This window comes from Hyperoodon ampullatus (genome assembly GCF_949752795.1).
Source record: "Hyperoodon ampullatus genome assembly, chromosome: 16".
Lineage (NCBI taxonomy): Eukaryota > Metazoa > Chordata > Mammalia > Artiodactyla > Ziphiidae > Hyperoodon > Hyperoodon ampullatus.
The window spans coordinates 54,354,182-54,369,256 of record NC_136929.1 but is presented as its reverse complement, the minus strand read 5'-3'; the positions used below and the strand labels follow the sequence as shown (position 1 = coordinate 54,369,256).

At 38.5% G+C, this 15,075-nt stretch overlaps 1 protein-coding gene across 1 annotated transcript in view; it reads left to right on the top strand.

Moving 5' to 3' along the window:
- EPSTI1 (epithelial stromal interaction 1) overlaps positions 1 to 15,075 on the top strand; it is a gene marked incomplete at both ends in the record, with an annotated part of 96,458 nt that overhangs the window by 61,445 nt on the left and 19,938 nt on the right. The window contains one exon of the mRNA XM_079721863.1: positions 2,520 to 2,600. Coding sequence (XP_079577989.1) covers positions 2,520 to 2,600 — 81 coding nt within the window. The remainder of the gene's footprint in view (positions 1 to 2,519; positions 2,601 to 15,075) is intronic.

Here is a 15,075-nt window from a genome sequence, read left to right as displayed (position 1 = left end):
GAACTTAGTGCTTGTCATGGATTGAATTGTGTCCCCTCAAAATTTATATGTCGAAGACCTAACCTCCCGTGCTTCAGAATGTGATCTTATTTGTAGATTGGGTCTTTACAGAGGTCAAGTTAAAATGAGATCTAATCCAATAGGAAAGGTATCCTTATAAAAATGGGAAATTTGGACATAGGAGCAGACATGTGTAGAGGGACGTTGATGTGAAGAGACACGGGGAGAAGACGGTCATCTGTAAGCAAGGAGAGAGGCCTAGCTCCTTCCCTCACAGCCCTCAGAAGGAACCAACCTTGCAGACACCTTGATTTTGGACTTCTAACTTCCATGTGAGGCAATGAATATGTGTTGTTTAAGCCACCCAGTCTGTGGTAATTTGTTATGGCAGCTTGAGCCAACTAATACAATGCCATTTTTCATTTATTCACACAGTGCCCCACCCCGCTTAGTCTGATTCCTACTCTTTAAGACACAACCTAGTGTCACCCAGTTTGAGAAGGTGTCCTTGATCCAGTTTAATTAAATGTCCTTCTTTTTAGCATCCTTTGTCACAATACCTCTCATGATGTCACAATACCTGTAATCATTAGTCTCATTAATCTTTTTGTCTGGCTTCCACACTAGGCTATAAGCACTTGAGGTCTGGGGTCATGTCTGACCACAGTGCTTGTGCATAGGAGGCTGAAATATTGCTTATTGAATGAATATATTATAAGCATAGCTTGTGGGGGAGGATGACTAAAAGTTTATATTTTATTTGAATAACAAAAAATTTATTATTAATATGTTAAATCAATATTTTATGATAGAAAAATAATGTGAATATGACATAGAAATTTCTGGGACTTAGAACTAAGAAAAATAGTGATCAAAAGTTTTTTTCCCCCTATTTTTGAACAGAAACTTCCTGTCCTGCCCAGGGATCACAGCAAGCATTAGGACTGCAAGTAACTTTGAACTCTTGTAGTTGAGATGCCATGTGACTTCCTAGTTTCTGTGGCCTTTTCATTGACACTTTATGTGTCTAACCATTTTCTTTTCTGACTCAAAAACTAGGACCCATATTTTGATAAAAGAACAGCAAAGTGGTTAAGTTTAAAAGAAAGGTATACAAATAGGTTCCTCAATAAAGTCATCATATCTGCTTTAACTATCTTACTCCTCCTTTTAGTCCCTTGAATATAAGATGTGCCCCTGGCCCCCTTCCCCCATTTCAGATCTTGTATGGAATATTTGTGATAAAAACTAGCCTTCTCTAATATAAAAAGAAGGAGTCATTGGAAAATGACTCCCCCTCCTTTATATCTTATCACAGTCCCCTTGTTTTCAGGATATGGAGACAACGAAGTCCTAGGATATGTGTGCTTGTCTTATGTAGCAGGGTTTGGATATATGTGGGCTTTCTGAACACATCTGGAGCTCCACCTTTCTAATTGGTAGTGCTATAGCTGATACAATTCTGAGAGCCTCTCTCGCTTTCTGGCAAGTGCTTCTTATTATTTGATGGAATATAGGTTTTATAGTGACAGAATGGGGGAATGAATTAAGAAGTGCTTGAGAAAAATTACGGTAAGAGAAAAGGGGGGATCAGGCTACATAAACTTTATGGATTATTAATTAGTCCAAAGAACTAGGCCTGAAATATGTCACCTGCTGCCATGATGCTGCTGGTAGTTTTATGAGAACAATGGATTTCCTACGCATTAGCTTATCAGGCTGGCCTCTCTGCCTTACAGAGGGTGGGCTACAAATCAATGTGAGGGAGAGAAAGTGACATGAACAGATAGGATACTTGAAATCTCATAAATTCCAGCACACATGGTCTCTGCGCCCATGGGAGGAACCCTGACGTGGAGGGTCACTGGGACTGAAGGACATCTTACCGTGTGTGCTGGCTCTTCTGAGGTTCCCCCTTGAGGTCCTAATTCAGCCAGAAATGATGGCTCCTGTGCTCCTGGACAGGCTTTGCTTTCCCTCTCAGGAACAGAAGTGAACTTCAGGTACAGATTAGGGACGCAAAGACCTAGAGAGAAAGGCATCTCTGGGATTACATGGTATCGATCAGCTGACACGCTGTTTAATAGGATAGCATTAATGAGCAGTAGACATGTCAGTGCTTCTGTAGTCAGTGTCACCATTGCTTGCCTCTGATATTTATCAGCGAGTTGGAATATTCGTGAAAAATATATTTAACTTTCCTCTGATTCAAATCCTTCTCATTAGAAAGAATAAACTATGTTGATTATCTCTGAGGGGATATTTTTAAAGCTTAATGAAACATTTAGATCACCCTTTAAAATGTGCTGGATGATTGTGCTTATACTCACCTTCTTTTTGTGTATCCCAAGGGGCGTCTGCAGACATATGCATAAATCACTCAGTAAGCAAATGTATATGGAGAGCTTACTATATGCTTAGTATGAGGTTAACTTGTTAGAACTAGACCCATGCTAGGCAGACCGGTACATTGTTGTGATGCTTTTTTCCCATGATATTTTTTTCCTATACCATTGTAGGCCAGAAGACAGGCTTATATGGATTCTAAAAGGGAAGAAACTAAAAAATTGCAAAAGATGAAGGACGAACACCGCCAGAAGGTATTCAAAGACCCAATTAGCCACTGCTAATTATTTGCTTGGGGTACTAGATAATTTTGAAGGGTTTTGGAACAGAAATTCTTACATACATGAAAATCCCCCAAAAAAAACCCCCACAGGTGTTAAAAATGGTGAGATGTGAATGTGTTTTAAGAGTATGGTAGTGTGGTGGCTCCTTCTGGTCAAAACTCTCATGATACTTAGCCTCATGGGGCTACAGTGTGTCTGCTGTAGTTGGTGCCAGCATCTCATGGAGAAGATGATAGAACATTTGGGAACTTGTGATCTACAAAACATAACCAATGCCATGCCATTTTTTTAAACCAAAGATACATGATATTGCAGATAGTGTCCAGAGACTACTATAATGCATAACAAACAAAGCAGGCATACAAAATCATGAAACTGGCTTAAATGTTCATCTAAAAATATACATAGAATGAAAAGTAAGGATACTCTACACATATACAAATATGTGAGGCATTCCAAACAAAACATAAAATTCCAAATAAAGCGAGCAACAGAAGTCAGTGAAATGAATACAGAACCTCCTAATAAAAGTACTTAAAGGGTAATCCTTATTAGAATATGAAATTTCTGGCATGTAACTAAAAACAGTGTTGTGACTTAATGGTCATACCTGCCTTTGATATGTAGGCTCAGTGGTGCCAGAGGCTCCTCAACAAGGGCTGGGAGTGATGAGGAAGATGGGAGTCAGCTCCAAGGGGCTACTTCATTCCAGGTCCTTTAAAAAAGCAAAATAAATTATTCAGCTAGTTGAAGACCATTATATTCCCCATCATTTTTATTTTCCAACTTTTTTCTTGCTGTGTTTGTGGTGATAGCCTGTCATTTCTTCCAGAATATCTTTTTTCAAAAAAATAAATTAATTTTTTTATTTTTGGCTGTGTTGGGTCTTTGTTGCTGTGCACGGGCTTTCTCTAGTTGTGGTGAGCAGGGGCTACTCTTCGTTGCAATGCGCGGGCTTCTCATTGTGGTGCATTCTCTTGTTGTGGAGCACAGGCTTTAGGTGCGCGGGCTTCAGTAGTTGTTGCACATGGGCTCAGTAGTTGTGGCTCGTGGGCTCCAGAGCCCAGGCTCAGTAGTTGTGGCGCACGAGCTTAGCTGCTCCATGGCATGTGGGATTGTCCCAGGCCAGGGCTTGAACCCGTGTCCCCTGCATTGGCAGGTGGATTCTTAACCACTGTGGCACCAGGGAAGCCCTCTTCCAGAATTATCTCTTAAATCTGTTTCTTTAATTATACAATTAACTGAATTCTAACTCCCATTCTGAGTTCCTCGATTTCATTTAATTTGTTTTTTTTCCCTTATGTCTTTGTTGCACAAGGTAACTTATTATAGCAATTGTGTGTGGAAATCATATTATGAAATATGTACTAATTGTTGTTGCTGTAATTTGACCCTTTTGAGTGCTACCCTCCTCCCAAAAGTGGTCAACTTCTTACTCTTTCATAATTTCATCCAGCATACGATATAAATGACTGTGTTGCTGAGCTGTTTTGTGCATAGTACATAGTAATTAAATTGTTGAAAGAAATAATGTAAGTTGCCAATTTAGTTATTAAGCTACTATATAAGCAATAAAGAAACCATGAAACATTTTTATCCCTTGGTGTTTAACAAACTTTTTTCTTCTGACAAAGGCCTCATATTGAAATCCACAATTAAAGAAGCAATGTTACAGTAAGATTCTAGTAATTAGCATGTGGAAACGAAATTTGGTATACACTCATGTTGTATTTTCAGTAATGTCTCTTAAATCACATGAAGTGTTTCTGTGATCTTTTAACTTATTCCTAGGTCCTGAGGTACTTAGATACCAAGGAAGGTGTTGTGAAATCAGTGTAGATACGATTTACTTTAAAATAACTTTTAGTGAATTTTAAATAGTGTTTTATAAAGTTTGGTGTATATATTTAGAATGTGAAAACCATTAAAAGTAGAACATTTTACAAAGAGAATGCTCAACAGATTAGAAAATCAGATCTGGGATTTAATTTTCAGGTTGAGCAGTTACTTTAAGCAGTGAAAATTAAGTTTTTTATTTCTTAATCTTGTTTTTCTTCTGGAGTTAGACAAATATTGATACATACATATTTTCTGGTTATTGATTAAACATATTTTTTTACATAAATTATTTCCCTTTACTTACTGAAGCTTTCAGTAAAATGAATCACGAGCGTATAGATAATTCCATCACTAGGGACTTCAATAAGGGTAGAATACATAAGGATATTTACCTTGTTTTTGCTTCTCTCCCTTTTTGCTCAGTCTGTTGTTGTTAGAAAATGTCCCCTGGAGGCATTTCCTGGCTGGTAGAGTCTGTTACTCCTTATCACTTCAATGGTTTACCTTAAGAAAACAAGAAGAATCATGTTTATGGTAGGAAGATACAGAAAATAACACATTTGAATAAACCTACCTAGGGAGACAAAAGACCTGTATGCAGAAAACTATAAGACACTGATGAAAGAAATTAAAGATGATACCAGCAGATGGAGAGATATACCATGTTCTTGGATTGGAAGAATCAATATTGTGAAAATGACTATACTACCCAAAGCAATCTACAGATTCAATACAATCCCTATCAAACTACAAATGGTATTTTTCACAGAAGTAGAACAAAAAAATGTTAAGATTTGTATGGAGACACAAAAGACCCCGAATAGCCAAAGCAGTCTTGAGGGGAAAAAAGTAGAGCTGCAGGAATCAGACTCCCTGACATCAGACTATACTACAAAGCTACAGTAATCAAGACAATATGGTACTGGCACAAAAACAGAAATATAGATCAATGGAACAAGATAGAAAGCCCAGAGATAAACCCACGCACCTGTGGTCAACTAATCTATGACAAAGGAGGCAAGGATATACAGTGGAGAAAAGACAGTCTCTTCAATAAGTGGTGCTGGGAAAACTGGACAGCTACATGTAAAAGAATGAAATTAGAACACTCCCTAACACCATACACAAAAATAAACTCAAAATGGATTCGAGACCTAAATGTAAGACTGGACACTATAAAACTCTCAGAGGAAAACGTAAGAAGAAGACTCTTTGACATAAATCACAGCAAGATCTTTTCTGATCCACCTCCTAGAGTAATGGAAATAAAAGCAAAAATAAACAAATGGGACCTAATGAAACTTCAAAGCTTTTGCACAGCAAAAGAAACCATACACAAGACGAAAAGACAATCCTCAGAATGGGAGAAAATATTTGCAAACAAATCAATGGACAAAGGATTAATTTCCAAAATATATAAACAGCTCATGCAGCTCAATATTAAAAAAAAACAACCCAATCCAAAAATGGGCAGACCTAAATAGACATTTCTCCAAAGAAGAAATACAGATGGCCGAGAAGCACATGAAAAACTTCTCAACATCGCTAATTATTAGAGAAATGCAAATCAAAACTACAATGAGGTATCACCTCACAGCAGTTAGAATGGGCATCATCAGAAAATCTACAAACAACAAATGCTGGAGAGGGTGTGGAGGAAAGGGAACCCTCTTGCACTGTTGGTGGGCATGTAAATTGATACAGCCACTATGGAGAACAGTATGGAGTTTCCTTAAAAAAGTAAAAATAGAATTACCATATGATCCAGCAATCCTACTACTGGGCATATACCCAGAGAAAACCATAATTCAAAAAGACACATGCACCCCAATGTTCATTGCAGCACTGTTTACAACAGCCAGGTCATGGAAGCAACCTAAATGTCCATCGACAGACGAATGGATAAAGAAGAAGTGGTACATATATACAATGGAATATTACGCAGCCATAAAAAGGAACGAAATTGAGTCATTTGTTGAGACGTGGATGGATCTAGAGACTGTCATACAGAGTGAAGTAAGTCAGATAGAGAAAAGCAAATATCGTATATTAATGCATATATGTGGAACCTAGAAAAATGTTACAGATGAACCAGTTTACAGGGCAGAAATTGAGACCCAGATGTAGAGAACAAACGTATGGACACCAAGTGAGGAAAGCTGCGGGGGGGTGGGCGTGGTGGTGTGATGAATTGGGCGATTGGGATTGACATGTATACACTGATGTGTATAAAATTGATGACTAATAAGAACCTGCTGTATAAAAAAATAAATCAAATTCAAAAAAAAGAATCATGTTTATAGTAGGAAGATACAGAAAATAACACATTTGCATCATTGCATCTATTCATGTGTCTGTTCATTCCATTCATTCAACAAGTATTTATTGAACACCTACTGTGGAGTAATTGGAGAGTAGATTCTCTAGGTTGAGGTGACAGCACATTGATCCTGTCCTGTATGTCCCTGCCTTTCACATTCTTACATTACTCTGGTCTCTGGGGACAGTAGGTTCTTCCTTAAGTTTAACTTCTCAGTATTTTACATTTGATTCAATTCCCTCTTCTAGAAATTTATTTACACTTCCTTTTCCAACCTATACCTTCAGTGTATTCTTCTCCACTGACTACTACATTTTTTGTCAGCAAACATGCTTACTCTTGCCATTCTAAATAAAGAAGCCAACCAACTCCTTCCTTGATTCTGCTATCCTCAGAGCTAACACCTTTTCTGCTTCTACCAAAAAAAAAAAAAAAGGGGGGGGGGACAAAGGTAATATTACTGTAATCATACCTTTATTGCCCACTTTGTCCTTAATACTTTATGTTCTGGTTTATATTCATAAATGTTCTTACTGAAACTGCTCTCTAAAGGTAAAATCCGTTCTGAACATTCAATTCAGTGGTCTTTTTGCAATCCCTCTATCCCTGTAACTCTGACATTATTTAACACCATATAAAGCTTTCCTTTTCTGGCTTTTTTTTTAACTTTATTATTTTGGTTGATCTATCTCAGAGTAATCCATCCCAGTATTCATCCATCCATCCATCCATCCATCCTGTCAACAAACATGTATTGAGCTCCTATTATGCACTGAACCTTCTGCAAGATGCTGGAGCTCCAATTAGAAACAGGATAGACAAGGTCCCTGCTCTCCTGAATTTTACTTTTTCATGGAGAAGATGGACAAAAGGAGACAAATAAAAACATTGCACTTTTATTTTATAGTGATTAATCAGTTGGTAGTAATTAATGCTACACAAGAAAAAATTGTGTGTTGTGATAACTTCAGAGTGGTGTATCAAATATTGTCGATTGCCTAATTCTCTCCTAAAACCCTGTTTTTTTCCTTCATGTATTCATCCTACTTAGCATGGCCTGTGTTTCCGAGAAGTCAGAAGAAATGAGTCCAGGGATCCATTTGCAAATGGTCTAACTGATCATGGAAATTCTATTCTCCTTAACTATGATTGGTTCAGCCATTGATATGGGAAGTAGTTCCAACCAATAAGACTTATGAGAAGCCTGCCTTTCAGTACAGATTTTTATTAATATGTAATATACTACTCTTCCCATTTAGTGATTTTTGGCTTTATGTTTTTGATCTTTTAATTTTGTCTGATTCTAATATATTTTTCTGCCATCCTTCTTGTTAGAACTTATGTGGCAATTTCTTTTTCCATCACTTAAAAATTTAACCCCTGTGTGTCACTTGGCTTAAATTAGATTTCTAGTGACAAAAATAGCTGATTTTCCTTTTACCCAATTTCGTAGTCTCTTTTAATATATTCTCATTTATTGTGATTGCTACTGTATTTGCACATATTCTTGCTACATAATTTACTTTTTTTCCCTAATATCTTTATCGGAGTATAATTACTTTACAGTGTTGTGTGTTTCTGCTGTATAACAAAGTGAATCAGCTGTATGCATACGTATATCCCCATATCCCCTCCCTCTTGCGTCTCCCTCCCACCCTCCCTATCCCACCCCTCTAGGTGGTCACAAAGCACTGAGCTGATCTCCCTGTGCTATGCAGCTGCTTCCCACTAGCTATTTTACATTTGGTAGTGTATATATGTCCATGCCACTCTCTCACTTCGTCTCAGCTTACCCTTCCCCCTCCCCATGTCCTCAAATCCATTCTCTACATCTGTGTCTTTATTCCTGTCCTGCCCCTAGGTTCATCAGAACCATTTTTTTTTTTTTTAGATTCCATATATATGTGTTAGCATATGGTATTTGTTTTTCCCTTGCTGACTTCACTCTGTATGACAGACTCTAGGTCCATCCACCTCACTACAAATAACACAATTTCATTTCTTTTTATGGCTGAGTAATATTGCATTATATATATGTGTGCACACTTCTTTATCCATTCATCTCTCGATGGACTCTTAGGTTGCTTCCATGTCCTGGCTATTGTAAATAGTGATGCAGTGAATATTGTGGTACATGACTCTTTTTGAATTATGGTTTTCTCAGGTTATATGCCCAGTAGTGGGACTGCTGGGTCATATGGTAGTTCTATTTTTAGTTTTTTAAGAAACCTCCATACTGTTCTCCATAGTGGCTGTATCAATTTACGTTTCCACCAAAGGTGAAAGAGGGTTCCCTTTCCTCCACACCCTCTCCAGCATTTATAGTTTGTAGATTTTTTGATGATGGCCATTCTCACTGGTGTGAGGTGATATCTCACTGTAGTTTTGGTTTGCATTTCTCTAATGATTATTGATGTTGAGCATCTTTTCATGAGTGAGTTGGCAATCTGTATATCTTCTTTGGAGAAATGTCTGTTTAGGTCTTCTGCCCATTTTTGGATTGGGTTGTTTGGTTTTTTTGATATTGAGCTGCATGAGCTGCTTGTATATTTTGGAGATTAATCCTCTGTCAGTTGTTTCGTTTGCAAATATTTTCTCCCATTCTGAGGATTGTCTTTTTGTCTTTTTTATGGTTTCCTTTGCTGTGCAAAAGCTTTGACGTTTCATTAGGTCCCATTTGTTTATTTTTGTTTTTATTTATGTTTCTCTAGGAGGGGGGTCAAAAACGATCTTGCTGTCATTTATGTCATAGAGTGTTTTGCCTGTGTTTTCCTCTAAGAATTTTATAGTGCCTGGCCTTACATTTAGGTCTTTAGTCCATTTTGAGTTTATTTTTCTGTATGGTGTTAGGTGGTGTTCTAATTTCATTCTTTTACATGTGGCTGTCCAGTTTTCCCAGCCACTTATTGAAGAGGCTGTCTTTTCTTCATTGTATACTCTTGCCTCCTTTGTCAAATGTAAGGTGACCATATGTTCGTGGGTTTATCTCTGGGCTTTCTATCCTGTTCCATTGATCTATATTTCTGTTTTTGTGCTAGAACTATACTATCTTGATTACTGTAGCTTTGTAGTATAGTCTGGGGTCTGGGAGCCTGATTCCTCCACCTCCACTTTTCTTTCTCAAGATTGCTTTGGCTATTCGGGGTCTTCAGTGTTTCCATGCAAATTGTGAAGTTTTTTGTTCTAATTCTGTGAAAAATGCCATTGGTAGTTTGATAGGGATTGCATTGAATTTGTAGATTGCTTTGGGTAGTATAGTCATTTTCACAGTGTTGATTCTTCCAATCCAAGAACATAGTATATCTCTCCATCTGTTTGTGTCATCTTTAATTTCTTTCATCAGTGTCTTATAGTTTTCTGCATACAAGTCTTTTGTCTCCTTAGGTAGATTTATTCCTAGGTATTTTATTCTTTTTGCTGCAGTGGTAAATGGGAGTGTTTCCATAATGTCTCTTTCAGATTTTTCATCATTAGTGTACAGGAATGCAAGAGATTTCTGTGCATTGATTTTGTATCCTGCTACTTTACCAAATTCATTGATTAGCTCTAGTAGTCTTCTGGTAGCATCTTTAGGATTCTCTATGTATAGTATCATGTCATCTGCAAATAGTGACAGTTTTACTTCTTCTTTTCCTATTTGGATTCCTTTTATTTCTTTTTCTTCTCTGATTGCTGTGGCGAAAACTTCCCAAACTATGTTGTATAATAGTGGTGAGAGTGGGAAACCTTGTCTTGTTCCTGATCTTAGAGGAAATGGTTTCAGTTTTTCACCATTGAAAATGATGTTGGCTGTGGGTTTTGTCATATATGGCTTTAATTATGTTGAGGTAAGTCCTCTCTATGCCTAGTTTCTGGAGGGTTTTTTTATCATAAATCGGTGTTGCATTTTGTCACAACCTTTTTCTGCATCTATTGAGATGATCATATGGTTTTTCTCTTTCAATTTGTTAATATGGTGTATCACATTGATTGATTTGCATATATTGAAGAATCCTTGCATTCCTGGGATAAACCCCACTTGATCATAGTATATGATCCTTTTAATGTGCTGTTGGATTCTGTTTGCTAGTATTTTGTTGAGGATTGTTGCATCTATGTTCATCAGTGATATTGGCTTGTAGTTTTCTTTCTTTGTGACATCTTTGTCTGTTTTTATATCAGGGTGATGCTGGCCTCGTAGAATGAGTTTGGGAGTGTTCCTCCCTCTGCTATATTTTGCAAGAGTTTGAGGAGGATTGGTGTTAGCTCTTCTCTAAATGTTTGATAGAATTCGCCTGTGAAGCCATCTGGTCCTGGGTTTTTGTTTGTTGGAAGATTTTTAATCACAGTTTCAATTTCAGTGCTTGTGATTGGTCTGTTCATATTTTCTTTTTCTTCCTGGTTCAGTGTCGGAAGGCTGTGCTTTTCTAAAAATTTGTTCATTCCTTCCAGGTTGTCCACTTTATTGGCATAGAGTTGCTTGTAGTAATCTCTCATGATCCTTTGTATTTCTGCAGTGTCAGTTGTTACTTCTCCTTTTTCATTTCTAATTCTACTGATTTGAGCCTTCTCCCTTTTTTCTTGATGAATCTGGCTAATGGTTTATCAATTTTGTTTATCTTCTCAAAGTATCCGCTTTTAGTTTTATTGATCTTTGCTATCGTTTCCTTCATTTCTTTTTCATTTATTTCTGATCTGATCTTTATGATTTCTTTCCTTCTGCTAACTTTGGGGTTTTTTTTTTTTTTGTTCTTTCTCTAATTGCTTTAGGTTTAAGGTTAGGTTGTTTGAGATGTTTCTTGTTTCTTGAGGTAGGATTGTATTGCTATAAGCTACCCTCTTAGAACGCCTTTTACTGCATCCCATAGGGTTTGGGTCATCGTGTTTTCATTGTCATTTGTTTCCAGGTATTTTTTATTTCTTCTTTGATTTCTTCAGTGATCTCTTGGTTATTCAGTAGTGTATTGCTTAGCCTCCATGTGTTTGTACTTTTTGCAGTTTTTTTTCCTGAAATTGATATCTAGTCTCATAGAGTTGTGGTCGGAAAAGATATTTGATATGATTTCAATTTTCTTAAATTTAACAAGGCTTGATTTGTGACCCAAGATATGGTCTATCCTGGAGAATGTTCCATGAGCGCTCGAGAAGAAAGTGTATTCTGTTGTTTTTGGATGGAATGTCCTGTAAATATCAATTAAGTGCATCTTGTTTAATGTGTCATTTAAAGCTTGTGTTTCCTTATTTATTTTCATTTTGGATGATCTGTCCATTGGTGAAAGTTGGGTGTTAAAGTCCCCTACTACGATTGTGTTACTATCGATTTCCTTTTCTATGGCTGTTAGCATCTGCCATATGTATTGAGGTGGTTCTGTGGTGGGTGCATAAATATTTACAATTGTTCTATCTTCTTCTTGGATTGATCCCTTGATCATTATATAGTGTCCTTCCTTGTCTCTTGTAATAGTCTTTATTTTAAAGTCTATTTTGTCCAATATGAGAATTGCTACTCCAGCTTTTTTTTGATTTCTATTTGAATGGAATATCTTTTTCCATCCCCTCACTTTCAGTCTGTATGGGTCCCTAGGTCTGAAGTGGGTAGACAGCATATGTATGGGTCTTGTTTATGTATCCATTCAGCCAGTCTGTGTCTTTTGGTTGGAGCTTTTAAGCCATTTACATTTAAGGTAATTATCCGTATGTATGTTCCTATTACCGTTTTCTTAATTGCTTTGGGTTTGTTTTTGTAGGTCTTTTCCTTCTCTTGTATTTCCTGCCTAGAGAAGTTCCTTTAGCATTTGTTGTAAAGCTGGTTTGGTGGTGATGAATTCTCTTAGCTTTTGCTTGTGTGTAAAGGTTTTAATATCTCCTTCGAATCTGAATGAGATCCTTGCTGGGTAGGGTAATCTTGGTTGTTGGTTCTTCCCTTTCATCACTTTAAATATGTCCTGCCAGTCCCTTCTGGCTTGCAGAGTTTCTGCTGAAAGATCAGCTGTTAACCTTATGGGAATTCCCGTGTATGTTATTTGTTGGTTTTCCCTTGCTGTTTTTAACATTTTTTCTTTGTATTTAATTTTTGATAGTTTGATTAATGTGTGTCTGGTTGTGTGTCTTTGGGTTTATCCTTATGGGACTTTCTGTGCTTCCTGGACTTGACTATTTCCTTTTCCATGTTAGGGAAGTTTTCGACTATAACTCTTCAACTATAATCTCAGACACTTTCTTTTGCCTTCTTCTTCTGGGACCCCTATAATTTGAATGTTGGTGTGTTTAATGTTGTCCCAGAGGTCTCTGAGACTGTCCTCAGTTCTTTTCATTCCTTTTTTTGCTCCGTGGAATTTATTTCCACCCTTTTATTTTCCAGGTCACTTATCCATTCTTCTGCCTCAGTTATTGTTATTGATTCCTTCTAGAGTATTTTTTATTTCAGTTATTGTGTTGTTCATCACTGTTTGCTCTTTATTCCTTCTAGATTTTCGTTAGATGTTTCTTGTATTTTCTCCATTATGTTTCCAAAATTTGGATCATCTTTACTATTATTACTCTGAATTATTTTTCAGGTAGGTTGCCTATTCATCTTCATTTATTTGGTCTTGTAGGTTTCTACCTTGCTTCTTTTTCTGTAACGTATGTTTTTGTCATTTCATTTTTTTTTCTTTTGATGGGTGATGCTATATTCCTGTCTTTCTGGTTGTTTGGCCTGAGGCGTCCAGCATTGGAGTTTGCAGGCAGTTGGATAGAGCTGGATCTTGGTGCTGAGATGAGGACCTCCTGGTTGATATTCCCTGGTTTCTGAGGTTCTCTGTTAGTCCAGCAATTTGGACTTTGAGCTCCCACCACAGGATCTTGGGCACGACCTCCAGCCTGGGAACCAAGATCCTGCAAGCTTCATGGCATGGTAAAAAAAAAAAAAAAAAAAAAAGAAGAAAGAAAGAAAAAAGGAGCAGTAAAATATCAAAGAATTAAAATAGAAAGTAAAATTAGAAAGATAAAAAATATATTATGAAAAAAACTATAATTGAAACAACTGCAACAAGGTAAAATAAAACCACAACAGTGCTTCCCTGGTGGTGCAGTGGTTGAGTGTCCGCCTGCTGATGCAGGGGACATGGGTTCGTGCCCTGGTTCGGGAAGATCCCACATGCCGCAGAGCGGCTGGGCCCATGAGCCATGGCTGCTGAGCCTGTGCGTCTGGAACCTGTGCTCTGCAATGGGAGAGGCCACAAAAGTGAGAGGCCCACGTACCGCAAAAAACAAAACAAACAAACAAAAACACACAATGGAAAAAAGAAAAAAAAAAAAAACACGGGAGGAAAAACATGCCAAAAGGAGAGTACAATAACAAAGTATAAAGAATTAAATAAAATTGGAAAAGTAAAAGATTTATTAGGAAAAATAAAAATATAAAAGAATCAACAATGAATCAACAAGGTAAAACAGAACCCTAATCTAAAAGAGGAAAAAAAAAAAAGCCTTGGCTATGGAAGTGGAGTTTGGGGGGGGTTGAAGTTAGGTAAGGGTGGGGTTTAGGGTGGGGTGGGACTTAGATGGGTAGAGGGGTGATGTTGAAGCATGGGGCAGGGCCTCTGCTTAGGACCTGCACGTAAGGGGAAAGGCCAGATGTCGAAAGCAGGGCCTCTGGAGTTTGGAGTTCCCGAGTTTGGAGGTAGGGCCCTGAGAGAGGTTGTGTGGGTGGGGTTTAGCCCCAGTGCATTGGAGGCGGTCTCAGAGGAGGTCTCCAATTGTAGAGGTGGGGCCCTGGGTGGGGGTGTAGGGGTGGGGCTTGGGCTCTGTACGGCAGGAGGGAGGCTCTGAGGGCAGAGGATTAGGCCTGGGAGCCCAACAGGCTTCCCGGTGACTAATGGACAGGGAAAGCACTGCCCCCGTTCCCTTCCTTTCTTTCACGCCCCTCCCCTACCATGTCCCCCAGGGTCTCCCCCGTCACCACTGGACCCCTAACCGTGGGTGGGTCCCGCTCGATGCAGGAACTCCTCCCCTCCCCCAACCACCCCTCAGGGGTGTCGGTCCTGGAGGTCCGGCCTTTACTTTTGCTCCCCCTTCCTTCCCTCCCACTCCCTCAGGATCCATGCAGCTGGAGGAGGCATAGGTGGGCAGAGGATCAGGCCCAGGATCTCAGCAGGTTCCTGGGGGCCCAAAGGGCAGTGGAAACCTGGCCAAGCTCCCTTTTGATCCTCTGCCCTCCCAATGGTTCCCCAATTTACCCCTTTGGGCGTGGGATGCCTTTCCCTCCCACAGCTGCCCCTCAGGGGCACCAGTCTCGTCCCACCTCCACTTCTCCTCCCCCTTCAC